Source organism: Dreissena polymorpha, chromosome 8 (assembly GCF_020536995.1).
Source record: "Dreissena polymorpha isolate Duluth1 chromosome 8, UMN_Dpol_1.0, whole genome shotgun sequence".
In the NCBI taxonomy this organism is placed as follows: domain Eukaryota; kingdom Metazoa; phylum Mollusca; class Bivalvia; order Myida; family Dreissenidae; genus Dreissena; species Dreissena polymorpha.
The window spans coordinates 9,590,836-9,610,871 of NC_068362.1; the positions used below are offsets into that span (position 1 = coordinate 9,590,836).

The window sequence follows — 20,036 nt, forward strand, 5'->3', positions numbered from 1 at the left end:
TGCAGGGAAGTGTTCTGTGGGCCCTTTTATGTGAGAAAATTTGCAGTAGGCCCATTACTAAAAAATCATAACTCGACAGTCAGCTGGGGGGCCCGGGCCCCTGGGCCCAGTGCCTGGGTACGGGCCTGCGGTATTGAATTTTCCTGCTTGCTCCAACAGAAACACTTAATAAATCCTATCAAATTGTAATGTAACACATACTTGTGGATTAAGAACTTAATGTTAAACAATTCAACTGTAAAATGTAACCAAAGTTCACTGGATTAAATGTTCATATGATCCGGCACATTGTCGTACTGTACAATACAAAATAGATGAAGAAGACTGTCATCAACTGAAAGCAGTAAATTTAACAATTTTACTACAGTTTAACCCAAGTTCAGCGCTTCTTACAACACAAATATTTCATAAGCACCGACAAAAATGGCGATCTTGACATTTCCCGTACTTTCAGCTGTTTATGACGTTTTTGCATGAACCTGGAGTAAATGCTAGCTCGTTGAATCTTAAAAAGACTTCAACACATGAGTTGGATATCGGATAAATCAAAGTGCTCCATAGTTATTGTATCCAATCGTACGTAAATACATAATAAATGGTTTCATAACACAGAAAGGGGAGGAGCATAAAATATAGTTTTGACAGTCACTCATGTCAGATTTCGTGTTAATATTTACCGCCGTATTGAATGCAAACTTAATCAACGTTTAGAGTGTTTTACCTATGTGAATTTCATGCATTGAGGGTGCTTTAGAAGTTGACAGCATGCATTTTTCAATCCCCGACACCTCTGAGATAACAGATGGATCTGGGTCAACTTTTACGGTAAGTATCTGCTGCATGCAAAACATGTGCAATGTCTTAATGATAGAACTGGTTTACTTGACCAAAATGGTTTGCTTTGAAATTCCCAGCAATAGGGATGTATTGCTAATAGGGTTATATGAACAGTAAACCTAACTCTGACTCAAACGGAGAGGGATTGGCAATCTAGATGGAATGCACTTTAAGTTAATAACTTATGAGGCTTCATTGGTCATTGTCGGCTCGAGTTCTACTTAAAATAAATTTACCCCAGGTACTCTTAAGTATACTTCAATGTACCCCGGGTACGGTAAATATACACTACGCGACCCGTGATTTTTGCCTAATTAGCGGAGTCAAGGCGGCCATTTTGCTTTTTGGGTGTAAAATCACCGCAATTTCACTCGACTTGTCACTCCGACGTCGCGCGAGAGCAAGATAATCTTCGCGCTAAATCCCCTCAATGTTGTGGTGATTCGCTGCCATTTGCCGCAATTCGCCGTGATCGCAGTGGATATCGATGATACGCCAATTCACGCGCATAAACCGAATCGTAACGATAACTGTATACATAACGCTTTTCTAATGTTCACAATTATCAAATAATCCAACATAATTGCAACATCACTTACGAAAAATAATCTTAAACATTTATGTCGGTAAATATGTTTGAGAATTTCATTAACATAACTATATGACTACGCCATTTTTCAGAAGTGTAAAAAGAACAGTGCATAATGTGGTACACAGCTTTCATTGGACGAGCGTATTTAAATTTAGATCGAATGCAATACGATCTTACAAAAAAAAGTTTTATTGCGTCATACGCCTTCATGTAAAAAACGTTTTCCTCCTGGATATTGCGCTATTTATGCATAATATTATCAAAACATTTTTTTTGACACGTAAAGCGTTGTAACAAATTAATATACAATTCAAAACAATTATACCTTAAGTATAAATGTTCCGTTAAATTCCCAAATGAGAATAATAATTTATAATCCGAAACACACTTCCGATGTTTTAATGTTAACACGACGTTTACAAATGCTTCCAATATAGCCATCATGTATATTTCCCGACAAAAGAGCGCGAAAATTATGCGGCAATTTACAAGGTCAAGGTATGCACACTTACCAGTGTGCAAGTATTGATTTTTATACAAACTGCGTAGCGCAGAGAACATTGAATTCTGATGATTTCGGTTAAATGTTTCTTTGGTATATTTAAAACAGTTATATCGCCAACAATTTGATATTTTTTTAAAAGTAATATAAAAAAAAAAATCAAATCAAACACGCCGTATCCGTATCGTTACTGATAGAAGTAAAACATAATACCTTGACTTGTATAGTTTTTTTGTTGTGAGAGACCATCTGAGTAAACGCCGAAAAATATATGCAAACTTTTATTTTTTGTCAATGCCCTTTGATCCATTATCGCACTTAATTGGCAGCACCATCTTGTTGTTTCTGTGATTGTCACATCTTTTCACAGTTTGAACACGAACAAAGAGTGCCAATTAGACACTAGAACAAACACTATCACCAGCTGGACAGTACACAATGAATAATCAAATGTTGAGGGTTTTTTGTTTTGGGCGTGAAAACCCAGAGAAATGCATGTACATTATACATCATCATCAAATTTATTGAACTCTTCGAATGCTTAGTGCTGCGTTGATATACTCGTTTTTTTCAGCAAAACAAACACAATGTTTAATGGCTTTAATATATAGGCAATGATGTAATAACAACATATTATATAACATGATGCCATAATAACATGTACTTACATGTAAAACAGAACAGTAATGTATTTTTGATTTCCGGCTTATCAAGAATTGTGAATGTATGTACAACGCTCGGAAAGTAACGCGAGTAACACGAGTTATCCGCATTGGAGCCTGAAACAGAAAATAAATAAGTATAGCATAGTTTAGTCCAAATAATTAGACGTAATCTACCGATTACATTTAAACTTTAAATGAAAGTGTTACTTAAACAATTTTCCGTGCCTTAAGGCGCGAATATTTTGCTAAACACTGTTAACAAAAGGGCTACACGTTATAATTCTTAATGAAATGCAAAAATAAGTATTACCATAATTAATGACGTCAATAAACACACACGGTAAGATCAAAGTTTAAAAGGAAAACTTTTATGATATTTCTCGTAAATTACCAAATTATTAGTTTCGTCTAAATCAAATACCATGTATAGAGAAACAAGGTATGTATAACCGACCAATGACGAAACACTATGTAACTTTCAATTTACACAGTGCTACGCTATGGCAACAATATGGAATTTGAACAGTGGTAGTGTATTCGGGCCTGGAATATAATTGATTGTAAGTTTTAATAAACATTCTGCTAATGCAATTAGTTAAATAATGTTTACATGTTATGTTCAATAATTATTGCATGATCATTCTGCGCTGTTATATTAATTTGGAGCCGCTAAAGCTTCCGACATTACTTCATCAAGTTCATGTCGGAACAGGAGTATTTTAGCTAATACGCCCATTGTATTCAACAACAACAAAAGCTTTATTGTAGCAATGTATTATGTAAGTGTATACATATATGTTACATGTAATGTTGTGAAACCCTCAACGTAAATCGCTTAAAAGGGGAATCACGGCGGTTCGCGGTGATTTGCGCTGATTCGCGCTGATTGCGCAACAGTGAGATACATCGCGCGACGGTCGCCGAGACATAACCCAAATTTTCTTGTCGCTCGCGATTTGTCACGTTACATCGATTGCGGTGATGCGAGAATAGCGGCAAAAATCACGGGTCGCGTAGTGTAGGAAAAGGAACCCCCAGCCAATCATGCTATTTTTTAAAAATTAATTATGTTTAACTTTCTAAGTATTTATTTCAATATTTTGTAAGATGGCCTCTATATTATCAAAAAACTCATACAACAAAAAGCAAGTTGAGGCAGGTTTTGTTCAAAGAGAATTTTGTTTCGTGTTCCTTAGCGTGTTTTACTTTATCAGATTTTTGGCAGCAATAAAACTCGGGTACAGTCTAAATTGGCCGGGTATGTTTTAGGATATTTTCCGTACCCGGGGTACATTTAAGTATACTTAAGAATACCTGGGGCACATTAAAGAAATGCCTGAGTCTACAATGACCAATCGAGTCTTAATACGTTAATTCACTATGCTAGGCTTGTATCTCCGCTGCAACAAAGTCTTTCACATGTAAATGTTTACAGTAATTTGTGTTAAAGATACTTAACACCAGGCCCAGTACTGCTGGATCTTTCCTACACATATTGGAATAGATTTTTTAAAGAGACTGTTCACAGATTTAGTCTTTAAAAAGAATGTTATTAAATATGTATACTAATAGATATATACTGTTTTAAATAGTCTGAACTAAAGATAACAGCAAGTAAAAAAGGTAAAATAAAAAATATTGCCTCCCTCAGGAATTCGAACGTGGCTCCTCTGACAGCTCAAAATGCACCATGCAAGCTTTTATTCTGAACAGGGAATTTTAAACCATATGTCACTTAATTCACAGTTATTTTCAAAGTTACAAACACTTTTTTTTTTACAATTTTGAAAACCAATTATGCATTAATTTACCAATATTAAAATAATCTATGTCAGGAGTGTTATTTCACTTGTTTAAACACTGGGCTCTCGGAAGCGCTTAATCAAGCGTATTTGTACGCATAAATGTGAAAAATGACGCCTCTTTCAAACCAATTGAGAGTAGACAGGATGCACCTTTCTGAAAAACTGGGATCTTCAAGTCAATCCACTAACAAACAAAACCTGTAAAGCAACCTCCTATTTAAACTCAAGCCAACACAATTTATTTCTTCACACTTGTTTAGAATCAAATAAATCAAGTGCAGTAATGTTTCTAAATTGTAGTTGATAGTTTTCCCACATTCCATCCTCTATAGAGCTAAGCCCCAATGCTTCATCTGACAGTTTGAGCATGCTTCCAGTAAAGTAGTATTGATAAATGCCATATGAAATGGTCACTTGATAATGTGTTACAACTTTACAGTTTAAATTCTTAGAAACTGGCCCCTCAAAGACCTTTGATGTCTGCCAATTTACACCATTCACAACTTGCAGTATTTTTAACCAGGTTTTTAACCAGGTTTTCCGAAGGAAAAAACTGGTTATTAGATTGGCGAATGCGGGCGGGCTGGCTGGCTGGCGGGCTGGCTGGCGGGCTGGCGGAATAAGCTTGTCCGGGCCATAACTATGTCGTTCATTGTCAGATTTTAAAATCATTTGGCACATTTGTTCACCATCATTGGACGGTGTGTCGCGCGAAATAATTACGTCGATATCTCCAAGGTCAAGGTCACACTTTGAGTTCAAAGGTCAAAAATGGCCATAAATGAGCTTGTCCGAGCCATAACTATGTCGTTCATCGTCAGATTTTAAAATCATTTGGCACATTTGTTCACCATCATTGGACGGTGTGTCGCGCGAAATAATTACGTCGATATCTCCAAGGTCAAGGTCACACTTTGAGTTCAAAGGTCAAAAATGGCCATAAATGAGCTTGTCCTGGCCATAACTATATCATTCATTGTGAGATTTTAAAATCATTTGGCACATTTGTTCACCATCATGGGACGGTGTGTCCCACGAAAGAATCACGTCAATATCTCCAATGTCAAGGTCGCCACGACTAAAAATAGATTTAAAAAAAAAAAAAAAACTTACAAAGGGGGTTAATTTTTTTTTGTCATTTCAAAAGTTCAGTTTCAGTTTTCTCCCTTTATCAGATTTTTTTTTCACAATGAAAACCTGGTTTTGTGACAATTTTGTCCCTTGTTAGGCATATGTTTAATTGATTTCATCTGGTTACACTGTTGTGATTGTCAGAGACTTTTGTGTTCAACTGGTTGTATAGTTGTTTCAAAATGGAAATACCAGTGCAGGGTAATGATAATGTTTGTTTCCAAAAAGTAAATGTATATAAGTAGGGTGTGCAGGGGTTAACGTAAGAAATTGACACTCACTTGCCCGGGGGACAAGTTACTTTGAACATCTACTTGCCCTCATTAAAAACTGGTTGCCCTTTTTTGAAGTCAATTTTTTATTGTCATTTGATCTTTAAAGGGATCTTTTCACGCTTTGGTAAATTGACAAAATTGAAAAAAGTTGTTTCAGATTCGCAAATTTTCGTTTTGGTTATGACATTTGTGAGGAAACAGTAATACTGAACATTTACCATGCTCTAATATAGCCATTATATGCATCTTTTGACGATTTTAAAACCTAAAAATTATAAAGCGTTGCAACGCGAAACGATTGAATAATTTGGAGAGTTCTGTTTTTGTCGTTAAATTTTGTGAAACTACGAAGATTGCTTATATAACGTATAAAATACGTTTAGCATGTGTTCTCGGCGGAATAGCTCAGTAGGTTAAAGCGTTTTTACTTCAGGACTCTGGCAGGACTCCAGGGGTCACTGGTTCGAAACCTGCTCCGGGCAATGTTCTTTTCCTTTTTTTAATTTTATTCTTGATTTTTATGCCCCCCTTCGAAGAAGATGGGGTATATTGCTTTGCTCATGTCGGTCGGTCGGTCTGTCTGTCGGTCGGTCCGTCCACCAGGTGGTTGTCAGACGATAACTCAAGAACGCTTGGGCCTAGGATCATGAAACTTAGTAGGTACATTGATCATGACTCGCAGATGACCCCTATTGATTTTGAGGTCACAAGGTCAAAGGTCAAGGTCACGGTGACCCGAAATAGTAAAATGGTTTTTGAATGATAACTCAAGAACGCATACGCCTAGGATCATGAAACTTCATGGGTAGATTGATCATGACTTGCAGATGACCCCTATTGATTTTGAGGTCACTAGGTCAAAGGTCAAGGTCACGGTGACCCAAAATAGTAAAATGGTTTCCGGATGATAACTCAAGAATGCATACGCCTAGGATCATGAAACTTCATGGGTAGATTGATCATACCTCGCAGATGACCCCTATTAATTTTGAGGTCACTAGGTCAAAGGTCAAGGTCACGGTGACCCGAAATAGTAAAATGGTTTTTGGATGATAACTCAAGAACTCTTAGGCCTAGGACCATGAAACTTCATAGGTAGATTGATCATGACTTGCAGATGACCCCTATTGATTTTGAGGTCACAAGGTCTAAGGTCAAGGTCACGGTGACCCGAAATAGTAAAATGATTTTCGGATGATAACTCAAGAACGCTTTTGCCTAGGATCATGACACTTCATAGGTACATTGATCGTGACTCGCAGATGACCCCTATTGATTTTGAGGTCACAAGGTCAAAGGTCAAGGTCACAGTGACAAAAATCGTATTCACACAATGGCTGCCACTACAACGGACAGCCCATATGGGGGGCATGCATGTTTTACAAACAGCCCTTGTTTACTGGAGCTTTTACGATCCAATGTTTACATTTATCAATATAAGGCATTTAATGAATAAGTTAAAAAAATGCCAAAATCTGTGAAAAGGCCCCTTTAAAGCATTGATTCACATGCATTATTATGCTAGATTTAATTTCAGCTATATTCAATTTATCAAGAATAAAATAATAATCGTTTTTATAATATAAAGTTGTCAAAAAAACAAAATCTGGACAGTTTTATTTCATTGAATAGTCACTATTGAATACAATACATATGAAGAGTTTATTACTGTAAAAATTTTAAAACGGTATACTTGTCACTATATCTATACAAGTTATGGCATAGATGAAAAGGGGGGAGGGCTTAAAATAGTACTGTGAAAATGATTGTTCAGAGTTTGAAAATCATGTTGATATTGTTGATGAAGAGTTTCTCACTATTTTAAACTGTGAATATGTAACATACAAGTTATTCACAGTTTAAAATAGTGAGAAACTCTTCATATGCATTCTTAGCAAGTTTGAAACGGTCTGCATATTCAACATGATTTTCAAACTGTGAACAATCCTTTTCACAGTTATTATATTCATGTTCATAGACATCACTATCACTTGTATACGCTTTTTCATCCAGTTCTAGTAAATGTTCTGAAATTGTTTCAGTTTGAGTGGTTTTATACAAGAAAATTGGAATAGCATAGTTACTACCAACAATTTTATTTTGCTTGTTATTATGCAAATTCATCAAGCCACGATGTTTGAAAGTTACGCTTTCGTGATTCATTTTCATATTTTCTCTTCCTTTCTTTTTCGGTTGTTTTGGTTTGTTCCTTTGAGTGTTTCGAGTTACTTTTATTAAAAATAGAAAAGATCGGCCGGACGCTACTGTCCGCCATGTTGAAACGTCTGCCGACTCGAGTAGAACTTGTTTTGAGCGTTTAGATTGGCTTATACAAGGCAAGCGACAAATCAAATCTCGTTTTACTTGTACTTGATAAAAAATATATTGACCCAAAGAAAATAAATAGATACAAGGGGAAAAGTCGAAAAAATACCGCAATTATGCTAATACAAAACGGACTTGCCCGGCGGACTATCTACTTTGGAAAATCACTTGCCCGCGACGATTTTAACCCGACACGGGCAAGCGGGCGTCCGCTTAAAAAAAGCCCTGGTGTGTATGTAAATATATTTATATTTTCTACATGATTTTTAACCAGGTTTTCCGAAGGAAACAACTGGTTATTAGATTGGCGAATGCGGGCGGGCTGGCTGGCTGGCTGGCGGGCGGGTGGAACAAGCTTGTCCGGGCCATAACTATGTCGTTCATTGTCAGATTTTAAAATCATTTGGCACATTTGTTCACCATCATTGGACGGTGTGTCGCGCGAAATAATTACGTCGATATCTCCAAGGTCAAGGTCACACTTTGAGTTCAAAGGTCAAAAATGGCCATAAATGAGCTTGTGCTGGCCATAACTATGTCATTCATTATGAGATTTTAAAATCATTTGGCACATTTGTTCACCATCATGGGACGGTGTGTCGCACGAAAGAATCACGTCAATATCTCCAATTTCAAGGTCGCCACGACTAAAAATAGATTTTTTTTAAAAACAAACTTACAAAGGGGGTTAATTTTGTTTGTTCATTTCAAAAGTTCAGTTTGAGTTTTCTCCCTTTATCAGATTTTTTTTTCACAATGAAAACCTGGTTTTGTGACAATTTTGTCCCTTGTTTATTTAAGTAATAATAAAGAGAACATAATGAGTGGGATTCCTTATGTAGATTTTGTATTTGGGTTTTAAATAATGAAGCAAACAATTATATTACTTATTATTTTATATTCATTCTTTATTTAAATGTGTTTTTTTTCTGAAAATTTGAAGACGTGTGCAATATTCATTGGGACTCCTGTTTTTTATCTGTGACAATTATTTTGAAAAAAGTAATTTTATCACGCTGTGAACAAATCCCTTTAACTTTACCCAAATACGCCAATGCACAACTCGAAACATGTTCATGGAGCAGCCCACACAGGATGGGAGAGTATCCCAGTGAGCTGTATAGAAATCACAAGTCCAGCTTTCTGACACTTTTATTTTAATATTCAACAAAGCTGTTTAATTGTATCTTGAGTTGACCCCCCACAAAATGATTGGATTTTACATATTTAAAAATAATTGTATTATGTAAGATATAAGTATCATTTAAATAATGATTTTTATTTCTTATAAAGCATAAACTATATTTTATAGTCAAGAACTTAAATGATCGAACTGACCGTATACATGTAGTTTTGCAATGTTTTTTTGCAAATTAGCCCACATGAAAGTTGGGAATGTTTTGTTAGTTAAATAATTACAACTTCTGTTACATTCATATGAATTCTGCAATCTGATTGGATAATTTGTTCACGTGACCGGTTTTTCATTTTCCGATGAACCCACTTGGTATGCAAATTTAAACATGAATATTCATGGCTCTACTTTCTGGTCATAAACAAGTTGCCAAAATGACGTTATGTTTTGTGCCAAACTTAATGGCGTTGTTTTTATTGGTCAATAGCGTAATGATGTTATATTTTTGCGCGAACTTCAATGATATAACCGTTTGACGGAGATGAAACCGAAACTGAAAATAGATTCATATGCTAGATTAAAAGGGACTTTAATGATCATTACCACAATAGAATGTCAGCTTTAAGATCATTTTGTGTTGTAATTATAAGAATTGAATAGCATTTTTCTGCATTTCATCAGTGTATGAACTGTCGAGAAAAATACACCTAATTTATGCATAAACGCTGTTGGCGTTAATGCAAATTAGGCGTAATTTTCCCAACAGTTCATACACCGATGAAATGCAGAAAAATGCTACATGTGTATTCAATTCTTTATTCTAACACTGCACGCGACTTGTTTTCTATAGACAAAGAAGGAAATCAAGTGTGGTTTATTCTGCAATAACTTATGGGCGGAGCTAAATGTTTCGAAAATAGTTCCGAATAAATAAAGAAAATATTGCAGTAAAATGCACGTGCTAAAACCCGCTCTAAAAGAAATGTAATAAATGTAGCATGTATATAAATGTAATGAAACAATAAATTGTATATTTGGTGATAAGTGGCATAACCACGTCTACAAAGAATGTTAATTGTTAGGAAACGTAATTCAGAAAACATTTATAGCATGTCAGCTTTTCAGCAGCATCAATAAACGTGACGTCATTTAGTTTCTACGATTGTTGTTTTCAATGAAAGTGACGTCATTTGCAAAATATTTATGGATGAAAATGACGTCATATGTTTGTACAATTCAATGACGTCACTAAATAGTGAACTTAGTACTAAGAAGGGCGGAGTATTGAAAAATATAGTTCACGTCCTAAAGCTTGAACCAAATCAATCAGAATCGTGTTAGAATCGAAATACTATTTTTCTATGATGGTTTGTTGTCGAATAACCCACAGTAAGTTGTATAGATGCGTGTTATCAAATCACTCGTGCTTCGCACTCGTGATTTAATTCCTACGCATCTATACTCCTTACTGTGGGTTATTCGACAACAAACCATGATAGAAAAATATTATTTCTTAAGTAGATGTTCCCAGAATGTTACCAGATTAAACTGGGCTGCAATAAAAAGTTATGATGAGAATTATAGTTCGTTGACTATTTTTTGTATTAGTTTTTGCGGGAAGGATATGCAAACAGAACATGTGTCATGTTTTTAGTTATTTATAGAGATAATGATAACATTAAGGGAAAGAAATATGATCACAAAAGCCAACATATTTTATATTTTCTCATACATTGTAATTTAATGAATCTAGGGAATTTCTTTTCCAATATTTGTTATTAAATTGTTAAGCATAGTTTTTTATGCTATTTATCATTTGAAATAAATAAATTAAATTTCAACAAACTTTCATATCATGGTTTTTAACCAAACCAGAGGAGGGGGAACTAAAAAATATTAGGGACCAGCTAGCAGCTCCCTTCTATTTTACTCAATATCTTTTCCTAAACATTTTAATCCAAACAATAATTGAATTTTTTTGTTAGCGTCAATCCATTTTCAAATGTGTTTTCCCAATTATTGTTAAAGAAGTAATTTGACTTATTGATTTTTAGCTCATCTATTTTTTGAAAAAAAATTATGAGCTATTGTCATCACCTTGGCGTCGGCGTCGGCGTTGGCGTTGGCGTTGGCGTTGGCGTTGGCGTTGGCGTCGGCGTCCGGTTAAGTTTTGCGTTTAGGTCCACTTTTCTCAGAAAGTATCAATGCTATTGCATTCAAACTTGGTACACTTACTTACTATCATGAGGGGACTAGGCAGGCAAAGTTAGATAACTCTGGCGTGCATTTTGACAGAATTATGTGCCCTTTTATACTTAAAAAATTGCAAATTTTGGTTAAGTTTTGCGTTTAGTTCCACTTTTCTCAGTAAGTATCAATGCTATTGCATTCAAACTTGGTACACTTACTTACTATCATGAGGGGACTGGGCAGGCAAAGTTAGATAACTCTGGCATGCATTTTGACAGAATTATGTGCCCTTTTTATACTTAGAAAATTGACAATTTTGGTTAAGTTTTGTGTTTAGGTCCATTTTATTCCTTAAGCATCAAAGCTATTGCTTTCATACTTGCAACACTTACTAACTATCATAAGGGGACTGTGCAGGCAAAGTAATGTAACTCTGACTGGCATTTTGACAGAATTATGTGCCCTTTTTATACTTAGAAAATTGAAAATTTGATTAAGTTTTGTGTTTAGGTCCACTTTATTCCTACAGTATCAAAGCTATTGCTTTCATACTTGCAAGATTTATGAACTATCATAAGGGGACGGTGCAGGCAAAGTTATGTAACTCTGACTGGCATTTGGACGGAATTATGGGCCCTTTATACTTAGAAAATTGAAAATTTGGTTAAGATTTATGTTTTGGTCACTTTACCCCTAAAGTATCATAGATATTGCTTTCATACTTGGAACACTCACAAACTATCATAAGGGTACAGTAAAAGGACAAGTTGCATAACTCTGGTTGTCATTGTTACGGAATTATGGCCCTTTTTTGACTTAGTAACTTTTAATATATGGTTAAATTTTGTGTTTCGATCCACTCGAAGTATCAAGGCTATTGCTTTCAAACTTCAAATACTTACATGCTATCATGAGGTTACTGTACCTGGCAACTTGAATTTTACTTTGACCTTTGAATGACCTTGACTCTCAAGGTCAAATTATTAAATTTTGCTAAAATTGCCATAACTTCTTTATTTATGATTAGATTTGATTGATACTTTGATGAAACTACTCTTACCTGACATACCACAATAGACTTCACCCAAACCATCCCCCGTGCCCTCCCCCCCCTCCCCCCCCCCCCCCCCCCCCCCCCCCTAATTTTTTTTTTTTTTTTTTTTTTTTTTTATAAGATCATCTCACAAATGACCACCACACCCTCACACTATACCCCCACCCCACCCCCCACCCCCCCCCACCCCAAATTTTTTTTTTGATTTTTTTTTTTTTTTTTTTTTTTTTAAGATCATCTCACAAATTATCACCACACCCTCACACTATACCCCCCCCCCGATTTTTTTTTTTTTTTTTTTTTTTTTCGCTTTTTTGGAAGATAATGTAATAAATGTCCACAACCCCACACTATACACCCCTCTTCACTCCACTCCTCCCTCCTTTGTGATTGAAAATGAGAGTCCCTTCACCTTTAAAAAGAAAATAGATGAGCGGTCTGCACCCGCAAGGCGGTGCTCTTGTTTTACCAGACACCAGGTTGTGAAATCTTGCAAATGTTAATACACCTCCAACATTTGTATCAGATTTTACACAATGTCCATTTCTCTTGCTTGGGCTGGCTATATGTTTTTACCCATTGTATACTCCTATTTTTACATTATTCTTGTTTTCCTTCAGAGTTTTAACATTCACATCAATGGAGTGTTTCACTGCACAGCCCGATTCAGCCTACTGTTCAGCTTCCATGAACAGGTAAACATTTACACTTTTGCTTTTAATATTTATAAATATGCATATAAACATTTGAGACCAGACTCATTGGTTTGAAATTATTATACATGTAATGTGATCTTGCCGAATTTGAATTAAAAGGGCAAAAAAAATCTAGTTAACTCAGTAAATATGGACAATATTTGGACCAAATATAAAGTATAAATACGTTCGTTAAAATGAGGCTTAAATTTAATTGGTTACTTAAGGGTCTGGACAGTTTCAAGATTGGACCTGATTTAATTTCCTTTATATGTTTTATTTAATTTGCAGATTTCAGGCTCTGGAATATGAGACTTGCAGGCATGGGAAGTGACAGTATAGTTGTTGCCAGCCAAAATTTATAATTATATAAAAACGTTATATTGTTTAGGACCATGATAACCAATGATATAAAAATTATAGTTTTTGACAATACTGATTGGTAATGCGTGAAAGTTAGTAATTTTATTCTTTTTAGCTCAAAAAGGAGTTTGGAGTGAACAATTTGCCGCCATTTCCACCCAAAAAATTATTTCAAGTCGCTGGCCCAAAACTGGAGGAAAGGCGACAAATGCTTGAAAGATACATACAGATTGGTAAAGATCATATTCATAATATTATTTGGTTTATTTGCTCATATTAATTTAAATAATTAAGTTATAAAATTAGCTATAAAATGGCATATGATAGAGATAAGTCCAAAATGCAAGCGACTGCTACATTGTAGATTCTCAATATTTTACATGAAGTTGAACACTTGTGGTTGAATGTTAAGGCCTGTTAAGTTTAAAAAGTGTTTATATACAATGATCAAATTCCAAATTCTGATAGTTCTATTGTCTGTATTTTATGCCCTTAAAGCAGATGGTAAAACATAAACAGTATGTCAAAAGTAAATGCTAAAATAAACAAAGCTAACATTTTAAATGCACTTATCTTTCATTTTCGTCTGTTGTTAAATCATAAAATATACTAATAGTCTCTTTAAAAAGTCCCCTATTAAAGCTACAATATGTCCCGAAAGAATTTCTAGAATACTGGCCTTTATGGACAGTGAAAAATTCAGGTAAAGTACAAATTTGAAGTTAACTGGCTGGTGAATTAGAAAATATAGTTGTTACAATTTTAGCATACTTTGTAGCCAGGCCAGTACATGTTATTGTTTTGGGATTCATGGAGATTGCTCTTCTCATCAATATATCAGTCACTCTGTGGATAAATGCATGTGCGTAAAGTGTCTTCACAAATTAGCCTGTGCTGTCTGCACAGGATAATCAGGGACAACACTTTTCGCTTTTATTGTATTTTTTGTATAAAGAAAGTTTCTTCTTAGGAAAAATCAAGTTAAGGTGGATATTGTCCTCCCTGATAAGTCTGTGGGTCTGCACAGACTAATCTGAGAAATACTTTACTTACAGACTTTAACCCCCATTTTCTCAGAGCGAGCAAAGCACATATTATTTAATATAATTAATAATTATTATGTTTTTTTCACTCTGTGTTCACAGTGAGTCAGGAAGTTGCTATTGCCAACAGTGATGTGTTCAACCAGTTCCTGCTGACAGCACAGCAGGTATGATGAGGCATGATCACGGATTTACAAACTTTGTTTAACCGTTTCCGCTCAGAAAAAAAAAGAAAATGGGCAACGTATTTATTCACAGGCTGTTCTGGTTTGTTGCTAATCAGTATCTTATGGTTGGAAATGGAGCCTTTAAAACTTGCATCTAGGAAGATTCTTTTATTGTCCCCTACCGGTTTCATCGGAGGGGACTTATGGTTTGTGCTCTGTGTGTCTGTCTGTCTGTCAGTCCGCCACACTTTTCTGGATCCTGCGATAACTTTTAAAATTCTTCATATTTTTTTCATGAAATTTGAAACATATATATATGGCAATATGGACATTATGCACTTCATTTCATTTTGTTCTTACGTAAAAAATTCTGATTGCTATGGCAACAAATAAAAAAAATAAAAAAATAATTCTGACAATGGTGGAGCCGGTAAGGGACATATATTGCTTGGCAATAGTCAACTCTTGTTTCATTTGATTTTCTAAGAGACTTCAAAAGGGTCAAAATGTGTATCTGAATGACAAAGGGTGAGGGCCTAGTTTAACCCTTTGTTATTTGATTAATCATGTACATGCTTTTGACTGCCATCTTCCTGTGGTCACAGACAGTCTCAGGAGCTTGAATGGTTGTTACACAATAAATAAACCATACTCCATTCAGAGCTCCAGCTAGGCTTAAATGAAAGGGCGCCCTGCCATACCCTTCCGAAGCCCTGCCCTGCCCTTCAGAGGCCCCCTGACCTTTATTTTGGACATATAGTATTTTGTGAGATACAGAATTCTTATGCAGTAGCTTGTTTTTTAAGTTGAAATACTCCAATTCCTTTAGTAAGAATATTTTAAAGTATATAATTATAAATAAAAATGTTAAAGTTAAATTGAGGCTGGGTTTGTATTACTACTGAAATCCCTATGACCTCATTGAAGTCTCAATCTGCGAAAACTGGGCGTAATGCAAATGCAAAAATTGTTGTCCCAGATTTGCCTGGGCAGTTCCGCTTTAATAGAATTTTGTGTTTCAACGAGGTCTATTCTAAATAAAATGCAGTTCAGGCAAAAGGTGTCATCCCTGAAAAGCATGTGCTGACTGCACAGGCTAATCAGGGACGACACTTCTAACACAACTTTTAAGACGATTTTTCCATAGAAGGAGGCTAATTAAAAAGTTTTCAATTCCTTTGTGATGCAGAAGCTTTTATTTTTAAGTAAAAATACTTTAGTAAGAATATTTTAAGTTATATACATGTACATGAATAGGTTAAAAGTTGAATTTTCGTAACTTTAAACAAAGTTCCATTGCTTTGATAGGAGACCCAGAAGGAGCAGTCTGAGAATGTCTCCCTGGATGTGTACCTGATGAACGGACACAAGATTTCTATCGGTGTCGTGTCCACCGACCAGACAGAGGACGTACTGGAGGTAAATCTATTGGAGAATTAAGTGAGTTTCTAGTGATAATGTGATGAGATTTTAGTGAGATTCTAGTTAGAATTTAATGAGATTCTAGAGAGAATGTAGTGAGATTCTAGTGAGAATGTTGTGAGATTCAAGTGAAAATTTAGTGAGATTCTAGTAAGAATACATTTTGTATAGTGAGATTCTATAGAGAATTTAGTGACAACATAGTGAGAACTAGGTGACATCATAGTGAGAACTAGGTGACATCATAGTGAGAACTTGGTGACATCATAGTGAGAACTAGGTGACATCATAGTGAGAACTAGGTGACATCATAGTGAGAACTAGGTGACATTGTAGTGAGATTCTAGTAAGAACACATTTTGTATAGTGAGATTCTATTGAGAACTAGGTGACATCATAGTGAGAACTAGGTGACATTGTAGTGAGATTCTAGTAAGAACACATTTTGTATAGTGAGATTCTATTGAGAACTAGGTGACATCATAGTGAGAACTAGGTGACATTGTAGTGAGATTCTAGTAAGAACACATTTTGTATAGTGAGATTCTAGTGAGAACTTGGTGACATTGTAGTGAGAATGTAATGATTTCCCTGACTTTTGAGTGTAATTTCTAACGCTTTATTATAAGGCTGAAACAAATAGTTTGTCTTTAGCTCAAATATTATATATGAAATATATATAGTGGAGCTATCCTACTCACCCCGGTGTTTGCCTTAGCGTTAGCCTTGGCGTTGGGGTTAGTGTGCAAATGTTATAGTTTGCGTACTACCCCAAATATTACCCCGGTGTCAGTGTTGGCGTTAGCGTTAGCTTTGGCGTAAGTGTGCAAATGTTAAAGTTTGCGTACTATCCCAAATATTTCCTATGTCCCTTGACATATTGCTTTCATATTTTGCATACTTGTTTACCATCATGACCCAAACCTAAAAACAAGAGCAGACAACTGTATCAAGCATTTTGACAGAATTATTGCCCCTTTTATACTTAGTATATGCATATTATTGATAAATCTATGTTAAAGTTTGCGTACTACCCCAAATATTTCCTGTGTCCCTTGACAAATCACTTTCATAGTTAGCATACTTGTTTACCATCATGACCCCATTCATAAACAAGAGCAGACAACTGTATCAAGCATTTTGACAGAATTATGGCCCCTTTTAAGTTTTATACTTAGATAATTGAACATTTTGCTTAAATTGCCATAACTTCTTTATTTATGATCACATTTGATTCATACTTTGACAAATCAACACTTACCTGACATACCACAATGCACTCCACCCAAACCATCCCCCATGCCCCCCCCCCAGAATTTCCCCCCCCCCCAAAAAAAAAGAAAAAAAAAGTGTTTTTCCCTATTTTTGAAAAGCATCTATTTAATGACCACACACCCACATTATACCCCCCCCCCTTCTCCATGATGGCTTACGTTATACTGTCAAGCACTCGAATAGTCGAGCCCGCTGTCCTCTGACAGCTCTTGTTGTAGGATCTAATGACAATACACAAAGGGGTGTGATTTTTCATTCTTTCACCTGATTTCCTCCCTTTCAATATCAAAATCACTTGAAAGATACTGTAGTTATTAACTTTGCTAGATCTACTGGGCTATATACACATGAAGATTTAGTTGAGCCTTGTAAGGGGGGTAGGGGTAGGGTATTTTCCTCCCCTAAGGTTGTTCTTCAATCACACCTCTGAATTGTAAATGTTTTGTAAGATTTCATAGAGAATGAAACATGAGATTAAATGAAAAATAAGATTTTGGGAAGATTTGTGTATGAGTAATTATAGTTTGCAAAGCTTCATTGTATGACAGGGAAAAGTAGGTTGTTTCTGGCAACTTTACCTATTTCAAATACAATGTATTGACCCAATAAAGAATATTTCAGTTTGCAAAAAGCTTTGTTATATTTATGTTTTCAATGAATAACTTTTCCCTGCAATAAAAAAAAATCTTTAAACAATTGCAATCATGTAGGACTTTTCTAAAATATGGAGGGTGTTAGAAAAAATGCTAATTATTTCCTCTTTGTATAACACATTGGTCATTCATTCTTTGTATAACACATTGGTCATTCACTCTTTGTACATGTATAACATGCAGATCATGCACCCACTGTATACTATACTGGTCATTACATATTGGTAATTTGCTCTATGTTTAAATTAACATAATGGTCATTTGTTCTCTCTTTGTGTAACTTACTGATTATTTGATTATTATCTAACAAATTGGTCATTTCCTCTTTGTATAACATAATTGTCTTTAGTTCTTTGTAGAATATAGTGGTAATTTGCTCTTTGTATAACATATGGTGATTTCCTCATTGTATAACATATTTCTATTTGCTCATTTGCATAACATACTGGTCATTTGTTCTCTCTGTATAATATATTGGTAATTTGCTCAGTATAATGGACATTCTTATGCTCTTTGTATAATACACTGGTCATTTCCTTTTTGTGTAACATATTTGCCATTTGCTCTTTGTAAAACAAAATGGTCAATTGCTCTTTGTATAACATATTGGCCATTTGCTCTTTGTATAACATACTGGTCATTTGTTCTCTCTGTATAATATACTTGTCATTTGCTCTGTATAGCGTGCATTCTTTTGCTCTTTGCAAAACATACTGGTCATTTGTTCTCTCTGTTAAACATACTGGTAATTTGTTCTATGTATAATACACTGGTCATTATCTCTGTATAACATGCAGTCATTTGCTCTTTGTATGACATACTGGTATTTTTGTTCTGTCTATAAAACATACTGGCCATTTCCTCTTTTATAACATATTTTTATTGTGATCTGTCTCCTATTTTCAGTCAGTTGCTTCTCAGATCGATCTGCCAGAAGACTTTGTCTACTACTTCGGTCTATATCTAGTCTGCAAAGAAGCGAGTGATGGAGAAATGACAAGTAGGTGATAGAAATATATTTATTCTTTGTTGTTTTTAGCTCACCTAGAGGCCACATTTATCGTCCAATCTTCATGAAATTTGGTCAGAAGATTGTTTTCAATGATATCTTGGATTAGTTCGAAAATGATTACGTTTGCTTGAAAAAACATGGCTGCCAAGGGGCGGGGCGTTTTTCCTTATATGGCTATAGTAAAATCTTGTTAACACTCTAGAGGCCATATTTATTGTTTGATCAGTTTCTGTCCATGAAAATGAAATACCTTTGATATGCCCCTTTAAAGGGGCCGTCCAACAGATAAAACTCGTATCGACGCGAAACAATATTTTGGGAAACTACGAGGATTGCTTATATAGGTAAAAAATACATACGCTCTCAATATTAGCCTGGATGGTCGAGTGGTATAGGCGGTAGGCTTTTTTCTCCAGGAATCCAGGGGTCAGTGGTTCGAGCCCTGTTGAGGGTTACTTTTTTCCTTTTTTAAAAATTGTATTCTTGTTTTTTTTTACTGGAGATTTTTAGTTTAAATGTTTAAATTTATCAATATAAAGCATTTAAAGTATTTAATGACAAGCTTCAATACATGCCTAAATCTGTTGGACGGCCCCTTGAATATATTGTATACATCGTGTTTTCAGTTATTTACTGTATTATTCTTCTTTTACTCATCTTGCTTCACATAATTTGTGTTTTCATTTACATTTAAATCTACATTTTCATTGGCATACAGCAATACATGCACCAGTATGTTTTTTGACCTGCACCATGTACATGGTTTTCATTGTCTTTTAAATTGCATTTTAATACCTTCCGTAAAACTGCATTAATTTTGTGAACAAATGACAATGGTGACCTTTTGTTTTCTTTTTATATTTGTATTAAGTTATAACTCATTTAACATTTAGGT

General features: G+C 35.1%; 1 protein-coding gene across 2 annotated transcripts in view; it reads left to right on the forward strand.

The window, feature by feature from the left end:
• Positions 1-410: 410 nt before the first annotated feature.
• Positions 411-20,036, forward strand: part of LOC127841294 (sorting nexin-17-like) — a 32,320-nt gene continuing 12,694 nt past the window's right edge. For both annotated transcript variants that reach the window (XM_052370016.1, XM_052370017.1), the window contains exons 1-6: positions 411-825; positions 13,132-13,206; positions 13,685-13,802; positions 14,715-14,779; positions 16,088-16,198; positions 19,036-19,129. In XM_052370016.1, coding sequence (XP_052225976.1) covers positions 766-825; positions 13,132-13,206; positions 13,685-13,802; positions 14,715-14,779; positions 16,088-16,198; positions 19,036-19,129 — 523 coding nt within the window. In that variant the 5' untranslated portion in view covers positions 411-765. The remainder of the gene's footprint in view (positions 826-13,131; positions 13,207-13,684; positions 13,803-14,714; positions 14,780-16,087; positions 16,199-19,035; positions 19,130-20,036) is intronic.